The sequence below is a fragment of the Trematomus bernacchii genome, unplaced genomic scaffold, assembly GCF_902827165.1.
Source record: "Trematomus bernacchii unplaced genomic scaffold, fTreBer1.1, whole genome shotgun sequence".
NCBI lineage: Eukaryota > Metazoa > Chordata > Actinopteri > Perciformes > Nototheniidae > Trematomus > Trematomus bernacchii.
Window position 1 is genome coordinate 3,746,047 of NW_022987588.1, and position 16,233 is coordinate 3,762,279.

Genomic DNA, 16,233 nt, shown 5'->3' on the forward strand with positions numbered 1-16,233 from the left:
GCCATTATTTACCTGCTGCAGCGTGCTCACTCATACCTGAATGGATCGGGTTGCACTGTGAGAATCACCTTTTTTGATTTCTCCAGTGCATTCAACACGATCCAGCCTCGGCTACTGAGTGACAAGCTGCAGGCTATGAGGGTAAACTCGTCCACCATCTCCTGGATTACCAACTACCTCACGGACAGACCACAGTACGTCCGGCTGGGCAGTGTGCTGTCTGATGTGGTGGTTGGTAGTATTGGAGCCCCACAGGGGACTGTGCTGTCTCCTTTCCTGTTCACCTTATACACCTCTGACTTTCTATACAACTCAGAGTCATGCCACCTGCAGAAGTTTTCGGATGACTCTGCAGTGGTAGGGTGTATAAGGGATGGACGGGAGGAGGAGTACAGAGCGCTGGTGGGTGATTTTGTTGAGTGGACTGGAAGAAATCATCTGCTTTTGAATGTGGCCAAGACCAGAGAGATGGTCATTGATTTCAGGAGGAAGAGGACATCTCCTCCTCTGCCCCTGTGCATTCTGGGAGAGGATGTGGCAGTTGTGGAGGTCTACAAGTACCTGGGAGTGCACTTAGACAATGGGCTGAACTGGAGGATCAACACTGACGCTGTGTACAAGAAGGGGATGAGCAGACTCTATTTTCTGAGGAAGCTGAGATCCTTCAACGTATGCAGTAAGATGCTGGAGATCTTCTATCAGTCTGTTGTGGCTAGTGCACTCTTCTTTGCTGCGGTCTGCTGGGGGGGCAGCATCAGAGCCGGTGACACCAGCAGGATCAATAAACTGATCAGGAAAGCTGGGTCAGTCATCGGCATCAAGCTGGAACCCTTTGAAGCTGTGGTGGAGAGGAGGACACTGAACAGGCTGTTGTCCATCATGGATAACCCCAGCCATCCTCTCCACCTGCAGCTGGACAGTCAACGGAGCTCCTTCTCCAACAGACTGCTGCAGCTCCCCTGTCACAAGGACAGATACTGGAAAACATTCCTGCCCACTGCAATAACACTGTACAATAAATCACCTCTGGCTGGAAGAGAACTCTCTGCTCCATAGTTTCTCTAGAAATAAAACCACCTTGTACATTTTACTCACACATAATCTGTTTCATATTTAATACTCCATAATTCCATATATTTTGAATATATATATATTTGTATATATATATATATATATATATAATATCTGTATGTATATTTTCTATTTTGTATTTTGACATGTATATTTTATATTTTATTTTATATTTTATTTTATTTTATTTCTATTCTTGTATATTTTGTTTTATTGTAAAATGCCTTTTATGCTGCTGTAACAAAAACAATTTCCCAATTTGGGATCAATAAAGTACGATCTATCTATCTATCTATCTATCTATCTAATCGGCTGTATTGTATGTGCAGCTACGATAAGTAATAAGGGTATCTTTATCTTGAATTGTGTGCCGCAGTGCGTTAGAATTGTTTCGCTCAGGGGTCATTTAGACGCTTCTTATGAGACTTGTGTTTTGTTTTGGTAAAAATGGTTCATATCTTCAGTTAGCTGAGATTATTCCCGTTAATCTGGTGCTACACATTAATAGTTTCATAAATGTTAAGAAGCCCTGAGACATTATCTCGAAAAAAAAACGGTGGGAGGGGTCCAATGGGGGGACCGCCGTGCTTAAGAGGATGTAAAAGCAGTGGATGTAAAAAGTAGCAAAACATTGAAATACTCAAGTAAAGCAGAAATACCTCAAAATTGTACTAAAGTACAGTACTTTAGTAAATCTACTTAGTAACTGTATACCACTGCCCCTCTCTGTCAAACGAATACCCTTTGGTACATTGAGATCGGTTTGATGTTTTGAAGGTGTGATGACCCTGCTCTCTGCCAGTAAACGATTGAGCTAACTGGAAGTGACATGAGTTTGCTGGACAAACATGTTAATGATAAACCAGAGGAAAGAGATTGGCAACATTTGTAGAACAGTTCATGCTACTGTAATCTGCACAATTCAGTGCTTTATACACCAAAAGTTGTAATTTTGAAATATATTATTCCACAGACAGGAAGCCAGTGTACATTTATGAGAACTGGAGGGATATGGGTCTTTGTTGGGACCTCTTAGAGAGACATCATTACCGTATAAGCCTATAGAAGGTAAAAGGGGAGGACAAGTTATTCTAAACCCTGGTCAGACTGTCGTCCTCAAATTTGTGGACTTCTTTAAATAACTGAAAGAGAACAAACAGTTTTTATATTTTATTTGTTATACTTACTCATAAAACCTGCACGTAAATCATTGTTTGCATGCTGAAATGTATGAAATACTTGTTTTTCCAATACTGCAAAATACGGTGGAAAAACTATTTCCATATCAGGGTTGTTTTATAATACAAATAACATATATATAGGGAGAGAGAGTGTGTGTGTGTGTGTGTGTGTGTGTGTGTGTGTGTGTGTGTGTGTGTGTGTGTGTGTGTGTGTGTGTGTGTGTGTGTGTGTGTGTGTGTGTGTGTGTGTGTGTGTGTGTGTGTGTGTGTGTGTGTGTGTGCGTGCGTGCGTGTATGTGTGTGTTGTAAGGGGGAGGTACTCGTGTTCCTGAGACAGTTTCATTCAATTGTTTGTACTTTCCACTGTGTAGAAAGACTCGATTTAAGTAATTACAGAAGTACAGCTCTTCCTGGATCCTCACAATGACATATTTTTACTTTCTTGGGTTCTTTATACTATGCCTTAAAATGGATACGTCTTTACAACAGGAAGGTAAGCAAGAGGGGGAATTATTTATTAATCCCTCTGTTTCTCTATATATGAATAAAACCATATCCAGGACTTAATGTGAACCTATGTGTGAACTGAGTAACTCAATTGACTTGTTATATCAGACAAACCACTGAAAACTGGTGCTGTGACGGACAGTGCAACAATAAAATGTAAACTATATCTGCCACCACTGGAAGGAACCAGCTATGAACCTGCAGTTAAAAAACAGCAACAGATGTTATACCACCATGCCCTCCCACACCCCATTGTTACAGGCTGCATCCACACTACAGCTTTTTAATTAGCCTTTTCCTAAATACATTTGTATTCTTGCTTATGTGTATTATGCAACAAAGATAATATGTTCAGCACCCAAAAACTGAATCTTTGCTCATTAAAGGGTGATCTTATTTTTCTTTATTGGAGACTAGTATTTCTAAATGGTTTGTTTCACTTTATTTTAACTATTATTAGTTACAGTTTAACTGAAAATTCAAGGGAAATTTTCATTCTGTTTATTTCTGTTTCATTCCCTAAATTATTTTTAAAAACGCTACATTTAAAATGTGTTGGGGTTATGTTTGTTGGGAGCCCCCCACCTCTGTGTGAACGTAAGTAAAAACTGAGTAATGCAGTGTACTGGTGACACTTACCAATAAATATAGGTTCTGACGGATAATGTGTTTATTTTTCAACAAATACAGCAATAACATGTAAACTACAACTGCGAGGGCTGAAAGGAACCAGCTATGAACCTGCTTCTAGAAACACGTTTCTACCTGGTGACCAAGTGACAGTAACTTGTGAAGACAAGTACTGGATTTTTGTGCATCAACCGACCTCAGTCGTAACTACATGCAAAGAGGACGGAGAGTGGACTATCAGACCTGTATGCCAAGGTATGAAACTGCTGTGAATACTGTTTTATTTTTTTATATTTCATAAACTGTGATGATGGTTATCAATCATGTCTCGATTACTTGAGATTTACAAAACATTTTCTTATTCTAGAGGTTACGTGCAGCAAACAAGGAGTCCCACATGTGTCTTCATGGGCCAGTCGTCGGCAGCAAACATTCAAATCGGGTGAGACGACACGTTACAGGTGTGAGACAGGCTACAGGAGGAAAGGTGGCGCCAGCAGTGCCACATGCACCCGAGATGGATGGCACCCAAATCCACTTTGTGAAGGTATTGTGAAGTAAACCTTATGTTTATAAGATATCTGTTATTTTGTTTCCATATTTGGCTATAGGGGGGGAGTTTTTACTATATACTATATTGTTTACTGTAAAGGCTACTTTAAAAAAAAAAAGAGTCCCATGAACTAAGTGCAGCTAAACACAGGAACAGTCAGGAATTTACTTCTTTTTCTTTTGATCACACAAGTCTTTAGGGTGGTATAAACATCATGACTAACAAAAACTAAAAGAATATATTTTTATTTTTGTTTTATTGTGTGTCCTTTGTAGAGAACACCGGGTGTTAGTTATGCAAAGCATAGTAACAACATTAACATACAAGTACATTTAGACAACATTAGAGCACAACAACTCAATGCAACACATACTGAGCCCTCATTTGTAGTACTGCATCCTTTTTTGAAATGCAGAGATACATCTGACACTTGAGGCACTTGATGTATGTTTTCCCACTGCATCCGTCTGCCATGAACCCTACAGAAACCTAAGTGTTAGTTTTGGCCCATAGTGGACTCCATTTGTGTTGTGTAAAATGGGGGAAATAAAAAGTTAGCAAATCCCCATGTCCTCCTCAGAGGACATTCCTAAAAACATTTAGTTTTAGGTCAAATAAGTATTACACTGCTCTGAAAACTCACTACACTAACTCCTAAGATGTTCCCTTACTATAATTAATTAAAAATATTGAACTCACAACACTGGTAATTACAAAATTACAAACTTACCATTTCTCTTTCTATAAATAGTGCTTGTGTTGATGGACGCCATTTTGAAATACAATGAAATTATCTTTTTCAAAGCCACACCCCCACATTATGTCATATGTTTGAAAAGCCCAGGATGTCCTCTGTGAAGTACAATTGGACTTAATGCTGTGGCATGTATAAGCTCAAAGTAATGGACCAAAACCCAATGTGCTCCACAGAGGACAAAAATGAATGGGTGGGTCTCTGGAGGATAAACACTTGAAGTGTGCACACACTTCATTTAAAATACGAGACACTTTTTCCAACCAACTTCAAACTCTGGTGCTCAATCAAAAGCACACTAATTTCTTATGGACTTTGTTCTGTATGTAGATAGTTCTGCAGGACAGAGATATGTGCAGAAACCCAAATATTTTGTTGAAAGTAAACGTTTTTATTTGAAAATAGAGGGAAAGAGGTAGACAGACACACATACACTATTAATCACCCTGTCAAGAACACCAACATAACAAAAAGCACATAATGACCACCATGTAAAATGTAAAAAAAGCAAAATATTTAATACCACCACGCCCCTCCAGTTGTTCAAGGCGCATTCCACTCTATGGCTTTTTCATTTGCCTTTTCCTTAAAGGTCCCCTATTATACTGTTTTTCATCAATATATTATAGTTCTCAGTCATATACAAAACATATCTCTGAAGTGTTTGGCTCCAAACACCAAACAGATCATGCATTGTAGCATCCCATAAACCCCTCTGTTTCAGCCCTGTTTCAAAAGGGCTGATTCTCTGTCTGTTACTTTAGATGAAAATAAGGAGCCACTCCCCACGCCCCTCTGAGAGATATTTGGTTAAAAAGAACACAATGGCGCTCTAGAGGAGATTCAGGTGATAAGGGGGGGGGGGGGGTTACCTTGGTTGGTTATAGGCTAATGGTTACACAAGCCAATAACTTGTGTAATTGGCTTGTGTAGTGGCCGAAATCTGATCAGCTCATATTCAGACAGGTTTTAATATAATGGATCAGGACAAAAAGTGAGCAAATCTTTTTTCCTGAACCTCTCAGAATCTCTTTACACAGAGGGGACACATGTTTATGTATAAGATGCATGAAAAAGTGGATTTTGCACAATAGGTGACCTTTCAGAAATCTTTATTCTTGCTTGTGTATTATTCAACAGAGATAATATGTACAGCACCCGAGATTGAAAATGGTGATGTGCTTGGACAAATCCAAGAGTACAAAGAAAATCAAGTCCTGGAGTTTCAGTGTAAACCCTCATTTACACGCGCTGAAGCCAGATCTTCAAAATGCACAGAGCAAGGAGTAAGAGCAGAATGGAGCCCCACACCTCTGTGTGAACGTAAGTAAAAACTGAGTAATGCAGTGTACTGGTGACACTTACCAATAAATATAGGTTCTGACGGATAATGTGTTTATTTTTCAACAAATACAGCATTAACATGTAAACTACAACTGCGAGGGCTGAAAGGAACCAGCTATGAACCTGCTTCTAGAAACACGTTTCTACCTGGTGACCAAGTGACAGTAAATTGTGAAGGCAAGTACTGGATTTTTGGGTATCAACAGGCCTCAGTCGTAACTACATGCAAAGAGGACGGAGAGTGGACTATCAGACCTGTATGCCAAGGTATGAAACTGCTGTGAATGCTGTTTTATTTTTTTATATTTCATAAGCTGTGATGATGGTTATCAATCATGTCTCGATTACTTGAGATTTACAAAACATTTTCTTATTCTAGAGGTTACGTGCAGCACACAAGGAGTCCCACATGTGTCTTCATGGGACAGTCGTCGGCAGCAAACATTCAAATCGGGAGAGACGGAACGTTACAGGTGTGAGACAGGCTACAGGAGGAAAGGTGGCGCCAGCAGTGCCACATGCACCCGAGATGGATGGCACCCAAATCCACTTTGTGAAGGTATTGTGAAGTAAACCTTATGTTTATAAGATATCTGTTATTTTGTTTCCATATTTGGCTATAGGGGGGGAGTTTTTACTATATACTATATTGTTTACTGTAAAGGCTACTTTAAAAAAAAAAGAGTCCCATGAACTAAGTGCAGCTAAACACAGGAACAGTCAGGAATTTACTTCTTTTTCTTTTGATCACACAAGTCTTTAGGGTGGTATAAACATCATGACTAACAAAAACTAAAAGAATATATTTTTATTTTTGTTTTATTGTGTGTCCTTTGTAGAGAACACCGGGTGTTAGTTATGCAAAGCATAGTAACAACATTAACATACAAGTACATTTAGACAACATTAGAGCACAACAACTCAATGCAACACATACTGAGCCCTCATTTGTAGTACTGCATCCTTTTTTGAAATGCAGAGATACATCTGACACTTGAGGCACTTGATGTATGTTTTCCCACTGCATCCGTCTGCCATGAACCCTACAGAAACCTAAGTGTTAGTTTTGGCCCATAGTGGACTCCATTTGTGTTGTGTAAAATGGGGGAAATAAAAAGTTAGCAAATCCCCATGTCCTCCTCAGAGGACATTCCTAAAAACATTTAGTTTTAGGTCAAATAAGTATTACACTGCTCTGAAAACTCACTACACTAACTCCTAAGATGTTCCCTTACTATAATTAATTAAAAATATTGAACTCACAACACTGGTAATTACAAAATTACAAACTTACCATTTCTCTTTCTATAAATAGTGCTTGTGTTGATGGACGCCATTTTGAAATACAATGAAATTATCTTTTTCAAAGCCACACCCCCACATTATGTCATATGTTTGAAAAGCCCAGGATGTCCTCTGTGAAGTACAATTGGACTTAATGCTGTGGCATGTATAAGCTCAAAGTAATGGACCAAAACCCAATGTGCTCCACAGAGGACAAAAATGAATGGGTGGGTCTCTGGAGGATAAACACTTGAAGTGTGCACACACTTCATTTAAAATACGAGACACTTTTTCCAACCAACTTCAAACTCTGGTGCTCAATCAAAAGCACACTAATTTCTTATGGACTTTGTTCTGTATGTAGATAGTTCTGCAGGACAGAGATATGTGCAGAAACCCAAATATTTTGTTGAAAGTAAACGTTTTTATTTGAAAATAGAGGGAAAGAGGTAGACAGACACACATACACTATTAATCACCCTGTCAAGAACACCAACATAACAAAAAGCACATAATGACCACCATGTAAAATGTAAAAAAAGCTAAATATTTAATACCACCACGCCCCTCCAGTTGTTCAAGGCGCATTCCACTCTATGGCTTTTTCATTTGCCTTTTCCTTAAAGGTCCCCTATTATACTGTTTTTCATCAATATATTATAGTTCTCAGTCATATACAAAACATGTCTCTGAAGTGTTTGGCTCCAAACACCAAACAGATCATGCATTGTAGCATCCCATAAACCCCTCTGTTTCAGCCCTGTTTCAAAAGGGCTGATTCTCTGTCTGTTACTTTAGATGAAAATAAGGAGCCACTCCCCACGCCCCTCTGAGAGATATTTGGTTAAAAAGAACACAATGGCGCTCTAGAGGAGATTCAGGTGATAAGGGGGGGGGGGGGGGGTGTTACCTTGGTTGGTTATAGGCTAATGGTTACACAAGCCAATAACTTGTGTAATTGGCTTGTGTAGTGGCCGAAATCTGATCAGCTCATATTCAGACAGGTTTTAATATAATGGATCAGGACAAAAAGTGAGCAAATCTTTTTTCCTGAACCTCTCAGAATCTCTTTACACAGAGGGGACACATGTTTATGTATAAGATGCATGAAAAACTGGATTTTGCACAATAGGTGACCTTTCAGAAATCTTTATTCTTGCTTGTGTATTATTCAACAGAGATAATATGTACAGCACCCGAGATTGAAAATGGTGATGTGCTTGGACAAATCCAAGAGTACAAAGAAAATCAAGTCCTGGAGTTTCAGTGTAAACCCTCATTTACACGCGCTGAAGCCAGATCTTCAAAATGCACAGAGCAAGGAGTAAGAGCAGAATGGAGCCCCACACCTCTGTGTGAACGTAAGTAAAAACTGAGTAATGCAGTGTACTGGTGACACTTACCAATAAATATAGGTTCTGACGGATAATGTGTTTATTTTTCAACAAATACAGCAATAACATGTAAACTACAACTGCGAGGGCTGAAAGGAACCAGCTATGAACCTGCTTCTAGAAACACGTTTCCACCTGGTGACCAAGTGACAGTAAATTGTGAAGGCAAGTACTGGATTTTTGGGCATCAACCGACCTCAGTCGTAACTACATGCAAAGAGGACGGAGAGTGGACTATCAGACCTGTATGCCAAGGTATGAAACTGCTGTGAATGCTGTTTTATTTTTTTATATTTCATAAGCTGTGATGATGGTTATCAATCATGTCTCGATTACTTGAGATTTACAAAACATTTTCTTATTCTAGAGGTTACGTGCAGCACACAAGGAGTCCCACATGTGTCTTCATGGGCCAGTCGTCGGCAGCAAACATTCAAATCGGGAGAGACGGAACGTTACTTGTGTGAGACAGGCTACAGGAGGAAAGATGGGCGCCAGCAGTGCCACATGCACCCGAGATGGATGGCACCCAAATCCACTTTGTGAAGGTATTGTGAAGTAAACCTTATGTTTATAAGATATCTGTTATTTTGTTTCCATATTTGGCTATGGGGGGGGAGTTTTTACTATATACTATATTGTTTACTGTAAAGGCTACTTTAAAAAAAAGAGTCCCATGAACTAAGTGCAGCTAAACACAGGAACAGTCAGGAATTTACTTATTTTTCTTTTGATCACACAAGTCTTTAGGGTGGTATAAACATCATGACTAACAAAAACTAAAAAAATATTTTTTTATTTTTGTTTTATTGTGTGTCCTTTGTAGAGGACACCGGGTGTTAGTTATGCAAAGCATAGTAACAACATTAACATACAAGTACATTTAGACAACATTAGAGCACAACAACTCAATGCAACACATATTGAGCCCTCATTTGTAGAACTGCATCCTTTTTTGAAATGCAGAGATACATCTGACACTTGAGGCACTGTATGTTTTCCCACTGCACCCTACCTAAATCGGCGTTGTAAGGGAAAGTTACAGCCTAAATGATCGCATCCGATATGCATGCAAGAACAACGTTGAAATAATTGTTACTCTTACCTGTGAAGAAAATGGTTGGAATGGGATTCAGAGCTGTTCAGGTAAAGTCAAACAACAAATCATACAACAAATACAGCTTAAAGGAAAATTATAGAGGGATTGGCTTTGGGTGTTTAATTAGCATGGTCTTAGCGTGTTCTCTTAACAGCTAAAAAATAACATCTTCAGTGACTTTAAATTGCTTAACTACTTCGATGACCCTGTTTCATCAGTTTCAAAATGTGTACTGTTGAACAATTTCTACTTCATGCTTTTTCTCTCCCCTCAACACATGCCTGTTTACTTGAAAATGATAAATGAAGCTCCTCTCTTGATTTACTGCACTCTAAACTTTCATTTAAATGACAATGCTATCTTGTTATCCTCCTGATAATTGCAATGCTAGCATGCTGTAAAGGTATCAGGTCAACTATCTTAGTTTAGCCTGGTTAAATTCAGCATGTTAGCATGTCGACAGCATGTTCAAAAGTTGCAGTCTCACATGGATTTGTATTCTTTAAAACATTTAAATGTTTCTATTGAAAACTAGAATGTCTCAGGCATCATGTCCAGCAACACAAGCTTGTCTCCTATATGTTATATAAGAACTCAACGATAAATATGTTGTGAACGTAATATAAACAGAGTTATGCAAAGTACTGGTAATAGCACATTGTAAGACTTTGGACGCATTCCCACAATGTCAGTGAGGGCTTTGGTCTGCCACTCTGTCAAAAGTGCTTAAGGACACTCAATTTGATCCCTTGATGCACACTATCAGTAAGTCAGCATTTTTGCAGGGAGCTTTGTGAAGTTAAAAAATAGATACAACCAGCCTTTTGCTTACACCTTTGCTATAGCTCTATGGTGTTGCCAGGGTTTCTGCTCCGGTCACATGACTGAACACTATGAATACTCTTTTAAACACATGCAGCCTCTCACACTCAAGGCTCACATATTGGTATTAGGCCAAAATAAAATGGGATCATCCCCACTAAAACTACATATCATTATATATATTTTAATTCCTGTGCTTATTTTTTAGTCTACAGTACATACAAATATAGAGTATATTTATGTTTGAGAATGGTTGTCACTTCTACAATCCAGTACCTGAACTGTATGATATACTTTTTAGAAGTTCTAGGTTGTGGCACAGCACCAATCATTGCCGATGGAGACCTCAAGTACACCAGGAAAAGTAATAACAGCCATAATGAAATGGTTGAATACATGTGCCAGGCATACTACACCATGGAGGGAGAGCCTTTCAAAACCTGCGTCAATGGTGTATGGACTGGACACACGAGATGCATCCGTAAGTTACAGGTTCTTCTTTTAATAACATGTGCAATATTGAAAAGTGAAAATCAAACTTCATTTTAAAATGGTTAGAGTCGTTGCATGTTGTAATTTGATTGGAAACCTAATTGATGAAATCCATTTATGCAACATGTCATTTATTTGCGCCTGACCTACGTTCATGGCAATAACAGAGAGTACGAAATATGGAAAGCTGTTTTAGCATTTGAGCTGTGTGGCCCTTTTATTTAACCTCCTCTGCCAGAGTTTAAACTGTTCAACAAAAGAGAAATGGTTTGTAAACAGTCAGGTGCCAAGAGGCAATGTGTCTCAAATAAACTGTCAGCTTATTGTCACATTAGCAACCAAGCTAAGCTCCCAAGCTAACAGAGGGCTATATTTATGTAAGTATTTATGTATATTTATATAATTCCAGGGGGAGAGTGAATGGCACAGCACAGAGTAAACAGAAATAAGGTCAGAGAGTTAGTTTGAATTACTTGTGCTGGGCCTGCTGGCTGGCATGTAAGCAATCAGCTCTCCAATTATTTTAGCTCACCAACTAGCCCTCTAAATTGCTCAACTATTGCCCAACATTGGCAAAAGTTGTGAATGCAGTATGCTTTAGTCATTCCTGCCCTTATCCAAATGCTATGTTGATTGTCTCTTGCAGAACCCTGTATCGTGAATGAAGACGACAATAGACAACATAATATTACCGTTAAATATAATGGCAGTACATATTTCCCTCATGATGAAATAATTGAGTTTAGGTGTGCCAGAGGAATACCTGTTGGTTCAGTATCATTACTTCAGAGGTGTAATAGTGGTGTTATTGTCTTGCCTACTTGCCAAGAGTTTTAGTCAACAGTAGATCAAAGTAAAAAACTGATTATGCAGAGTTATGAACTGATTCTGTCTCCTCTTTGATGTTGTCAACTGTATAAATGTTAATAAAACATACATGACACATCTGTCTCTTTTCTGACTCCTAAATACAGTCTGTAGCATACCATGAGCAAAAAGAAATGATTAGAATTTAGCCAGCGTAGAAATAAAATCTGGTATGGATTGGAAGTCAATGGGTCTCATGAAATGAAAGCTATTGCAAAGAAATTTGATTTTGAAAGAAACAGCTTATTTTTCAAAGATATTAGTATACAATTAAATTAAAACATTAAACATATATAAAAGATAAAGAGATGTATCCAATGTTTAGTTTAGTCATATGATATTGAATTGATTTCAAGTCATTAGTTCCCATAATATAGGAGCTTATTTTCAATTTAAAAACTGCAGATTTCAGATCCTATTTAGTCATTTAATGCTGCATTGTTTTACACGAAATGGTTCATAGGACATGAAACCTTATAAACATATTTAAGACTTTAACCACCATCCAATTAAAATTAGAATGCCATAATTGTCTGGTTATACAATTCTGCATTGACATGGAGATATTTAGGTCTAATGATAGGGAAGCTATTTAAAAGATGTAATCATCTTAATACAATGACGAACATCATTGTACATATAATTAATTCTACCAATGCTTTAACATACCTCATTGTAGAGTGCTTTGTTAACAGTGCTAACAATTACATTAGGTGGCTAAAACTTCCCACCTGGGAGCAAGTTACCCTGAATTTCATTTAAACACCCACCTGTTCAGCCTCATTTCAGTATAAAAACCCATTAGATAGATAGATGAAACTGGCCCGTGTATAAGAAACATATCCATTTTAATATTTACATGGAAATCATGGAAATGCAATAGTAAAAAAAAACTCAAACAATACAAAAAACTATATTTTCTGAAGCACAAGAATGAGATGATAAAATGAAGATTTAAAAGCCTGTATTTACAACACAATAGAGAGTGTGTTTGCCACCATCTGAATGGCCCGGAGAGGATCCACAATATCTTTGAGCTTGTCCCTTCTGAGAACCCAATCCGGTGCAAATCTGAAAAACAAACAGGATGTCAGTTACCACTGCAAAACACATGAAATCTGTGAATCTCAGACAAATACTTTACTGTACATAGACAAATTAAAAACGTACTTTGGCACAGGGCGGGATTTACGAGGTGTCGCTTGAAAGAAAAAGCTCCCGTTGATTGATGCGTTCATTTTCTGTTTCGTAACAGTTCTTTCAGCGTCCATCTTGTGTTTGCGAGCGGTGAGGCGGTAGATACTGCGTAGCCTATCCAACACTTTGGGTAGCTTCATAACCTCCTATAAATAAGAGAGTTCACATTTATTACAAAACTACAATAGCAGTTTCTGTCAGATTAGAATTTGGTCGTGTGAATTCTATAATAACATATTTCAACAGTATTTATGTCAGAGGAGCTACGGACCACAACGCGGTACTTGTCTTGCAGGAGGAGAGCAAGAAGGAAGCAGGCCTTTGTGAAGATGCTGCCGCCCTTTTCTGCCCCTTTATCTCCAGCTTTCTCACGGTATCTCTGCAGCAGGTCCAGCAGAGTCTCGACAGAGTTTTCCACCGAATACACTGCCTCAATGGTCTTGTGGTACTATGGAAGGAATACCACGAAAGAGTGGGGGAGAGGAAAGGAAGAAAAACACAGGGAATCAAACAAACTACATATTTTACTTTTTAAAACCATCAATGCTTTTGCTTCATCATTCCTTTGGAAGGCTCTGATTAAACCATCTGTTGGTTTGAAGCCATTGTATAATGTACTGGCATTCCTTTTCTTACCCCACCTTCCTCCCACTTCTTCCAATATAAAAAAAGGTTAAAAGTCCAAACTGCTATTTACACATGAGGACAAACATCTAATTGTGGAGCTGTACCAACTGTTGAACTTCAGATTTTTTTGTATTCTTTTTTTTTTTTTTTAAACCATCAAGTATAGCCATTAATGGAAAATGTTTCACTTTGAAAAAGCAGAATTTCCAAGTCTAACAATTTGAATCCACATTTTGTAAACTACACTTATTTAAGCCTGTAACACACAATTATCTGACAAAAAACAATTTGATACAATTAACTTGAATTTAATACATCTAAGGGTCTTTCTGAAATTAACTTAGTTCAGGACATGTAATAGATAAATCAAGTAGTTTTCAAGAACCATGTACTACAAATGTTATAGTTAGATTTATTTCTTAATGTGTTCTTCATGAATAAAATGCAGACACTGCAGAATGTTCAAGCAGTTACCACAATGTTGTGCATTAAACTGTGGGAACAGAAACAATTACACTTAAAACATAGAAAAACACTTGAAACACATTCGTCTGAACTCTGTGGGGAAGTGAGAGCTGTTGAAGAAATGCTGTGGCTCTACATCATCCTCAGCTTTACTCACTAGCGTTAAACATGTGAACATAACTCATGTCAGATCATTTAAATAATAACCTGCTTTTCAGCACCATGTGCAGTAGAACTATAGGTACTGCAACATGAACTAAGCACAATACATAGTTATATGTTGTGAACTTTTGTTTGTTTTACATCAACAATTGGCTACCTTGTGGTACGTTGCTACAAAAGTTTTGTACAGACGGATGTTGTCTGTGTCTTCGTTTGAATCGCTAACTCTATCTCACTGTGTTTCGAGTTCATGAAAGTTAGGTTTAAGATTTTAATCCCCTAAAAAAAAAACGTTTTAACCTTCTTTTTTCACACCTGGTCCCAAAGAGCCAAGAGGGCACTGGCAAACGTGGATTTGAAAACTTCAAAACTCTTTGTGATAGTCTCATGCTAGATAGATTTGTGTTGGAATATTATCTTATTACGCATTTTGTGACCAAAAAAAAAAACATACTGTTCAAACCAAAGTGTCAACTTGGCTTTGAAAGCCCAACTCTTTGTCCATTCAATAACTAGGACAAAATAGGAAAGACTACGCTATATATTGTATATGTTCCTACCTTCCCATCAATAGAAGAAGTGTAGCTTTGAATGTTAAAGTACTGTTTAACAGATTACTGTTCTCTCCATTATCTTATTTTTCACACCAAGAGCATGATAGCCGGATCATTTTTTTATGGCAACATTTCATGAGCAGAGCAGGCACGGTTTGTACCTTGGAGAGGTTGAGGAGGATCTGGATGGAGTAGGTGATGACGTCCATGCAGGGGACGCTCCTGTTGCAACAGCGGACGAGTGTAAAGATGGTGTTTGTGGCTCCGCTCTCCACCAGCCGCTCGCAGCACTCTGGGGACAGTCTGGTTGCAGTCTCTGCGCACACACACAAGGAACAAAACACACCAAACGGTAAAAATCTGGATATGGGAAGAGAATAAACACTGCTGTCTTTCATTAACTACCCAAATAGGTAATCTTCCTACTTGGTTTTAGCAGGAATCTTTATGGTCGCATCATATGGATGGTGGAGAGGATGGGTGGGGTTATCCATGATGGACAACAGCCTGTTCAGTGTCCTCCTCTCCACCACAGCTTCAAAGGGGTCCAGCTTGATGCCGATGACTGACCCAGCTTTCCTGATCAGTTTATTGATCCTGCTGGTGTCACCGGCTCTGATGCTGCCCCCCCGGCAGACCGCAGCAAAGAAGAGTGCACTAGCCACAACAGACTGATAGAAGATCTCCAGCATCTTGCTGCATACGTTGAAGGATCTCAGCTTCCTCAGAAAATAGAGTCGGCTCATCCCCTTCTTGTACACAGCGTCAGTGTTGATCCTCCAGTTCAGCCCATTGTCTAAGTGCACTCCCAGGTACTTGTAGACCTCCACAACTGCCACATCCTCTCCTAGAATGCACAGGGGCAGAGGAGGAGATGTCCTCTTCCTCCTGAAATCAATGACCATCTCTCTGGTCTTGGCCACATTCAGAAGCAGATGATTTCTTCCAGTCCACTCAACAAAATCACCCACCAGCGCTCTGTACTCCTCCTCCCGTCCATCCCTTATACACCCTACCACTGCAGAGTCATCCGAAAACTTCTGCAGGTGGCATGACTCTGAGTTGTATTGAAAGTCAGAGGTGTATAAGGTGAACAGGAAAGGAGACAGCACAGTCCCCTGTGGGGCTCCAATACTACCAACCACCACATCAGACAGCACACTGCCCAGCCGGACGTACTGTGGTCTGTCCGTGAGGTAGTTGGTAATCCAGGAGATGGTGGACGAGTTT

At 38.9% G+C, this 16,233-nt stretch overlaps 2 protein-coding genes across 4 annotated transcripts; one reads left to right on the forward strand and one right to left on the reverse strand.

The window, feature by feature from the left end:
* Positions 1-2,629: 2,629 nt before the first annotated feature.
* LOC117481100 (beta-2-glycoprotein 1-like) lies at positions 2,630-12,074 on the forward strand. Of its 3 annotated transcripts, none has more exons than XM_034128626.1 (11): positions 2,630-2,745; positions 3,450-3,644; positions 3,757-3,936; positions 5,837-6,019; positions 6,113-6,307; positions 6,420-6,599; positions 8,503-8,685; positions 8,779-8,981; positions 9,217-9,266; positions 10,941-11,120; positions 11,778-12,074. In XM_034128626.1, exons 1-9 carry the CDS (start codon positions 2,676-2,678, stop codon positions 9,262-9,264), a joined length of 1,437 nt encoding a protein of 478 aa, XP_033984517.1. In that variant the 5' UTR covers positions 2,630-2,675; the 3' UTR covers positions 9,265-9,266; positions 10,941-11,120; positions 11,778-12,074. The 3 variants fall into 3 exon arrangements, 2 of the variants coding, with proteins under 2 accessions (XP_033984517.1, XP_033984516.1); XM_034128625.1 differs by having other exon boundaries at positions 8,779-8,973; positions 9,086-9,266; XR_004555701.1 differs by lacking the exons at positions 2,630-2,745; positions 3,450-3,644; positions 3,757-3,936; ... (4 more) ...; positions 8,779-8,981; positions 9,217-9,266 and adding an exon at positions 9,652-9,864.
* Positions 12,075-12,945: 871 nt separating this feature from the next.
* Positions 12,946-15,319, reverse strand: LOC117481101 (abnormal spindle-like microcephaly-associated protein homolog). Its single transcript, XM_034128627.1, has 4 exons — positions 15,165-15,319; positions 13,467-13,643; positions 13,169-13,341; positions 12,946-13,069 (listed from the first exon to the last, which is right to left on the reverse strand). The coding sequence occupies exons 1-4, from the start codon at positions 15,210-15,212 to the stop codon at positions 12,967-12,969; spliced, it is 501 nt and encodes a 166-aa protein (XP_033984518.1). The 5' UTR covers positions 15,213-15,319; the 3' UTR covers positions 12,946-12,966.
* Positions 15,320-16,233: the final 914 nt, after the last annotated feature.

What these genes read in the sequence shown, in the direction of transcription:
- LOC117481101 (XM_034128627.1), bottom strand. Translation starts at nt 15,212, where the DNA reads ATGGACGTCATCACCTACTCCATCCAGATCCTCCTCAACCTCTCCAAG. An exon ending in TCCTCCTCAACCTCTCCAAG is followed by an intron (nt 13,644 to 15,164) that starts GTACAAACCGTG and finishes TTCCTTCCATAG; the next exon opens with TACCACAAGACCATTGAGGC. An exon ending in AAGACAAGTACCGCGTTGTG is followed by an intron (nt 13,342 to 13,466) that starts GTCCGTAGCTCC and finishes TCTTATTTATAG; the next exon opens with GAGGTTATGAAGCTACCCAA.
- LOC117481100 (XM_034128625.1), top strand. Translation starts at nt 2,676, where the DNA reads ATGACATATTTTTACTTTCTTGGGTTCTTTATACTATGCCTTAAAATG. An exon ending in TATCAGACCTGTATGCCAAG is followed by an intron (nt 3,645 to 3,756) that starts GTATGAAACTGC and finishes TTCTTATTCTAG; the next exon opens with AGGTTACGTGCAGCAAACAA. An exon ending in TATCAGACCTGTATGCCAAG is followed by an intron (nt 8,974 to 9,085) that starts GTATGAAACTGC and finishes TTCTTATTCTAG; the next exon opens with AGGTTACGTGCAGCACACAA.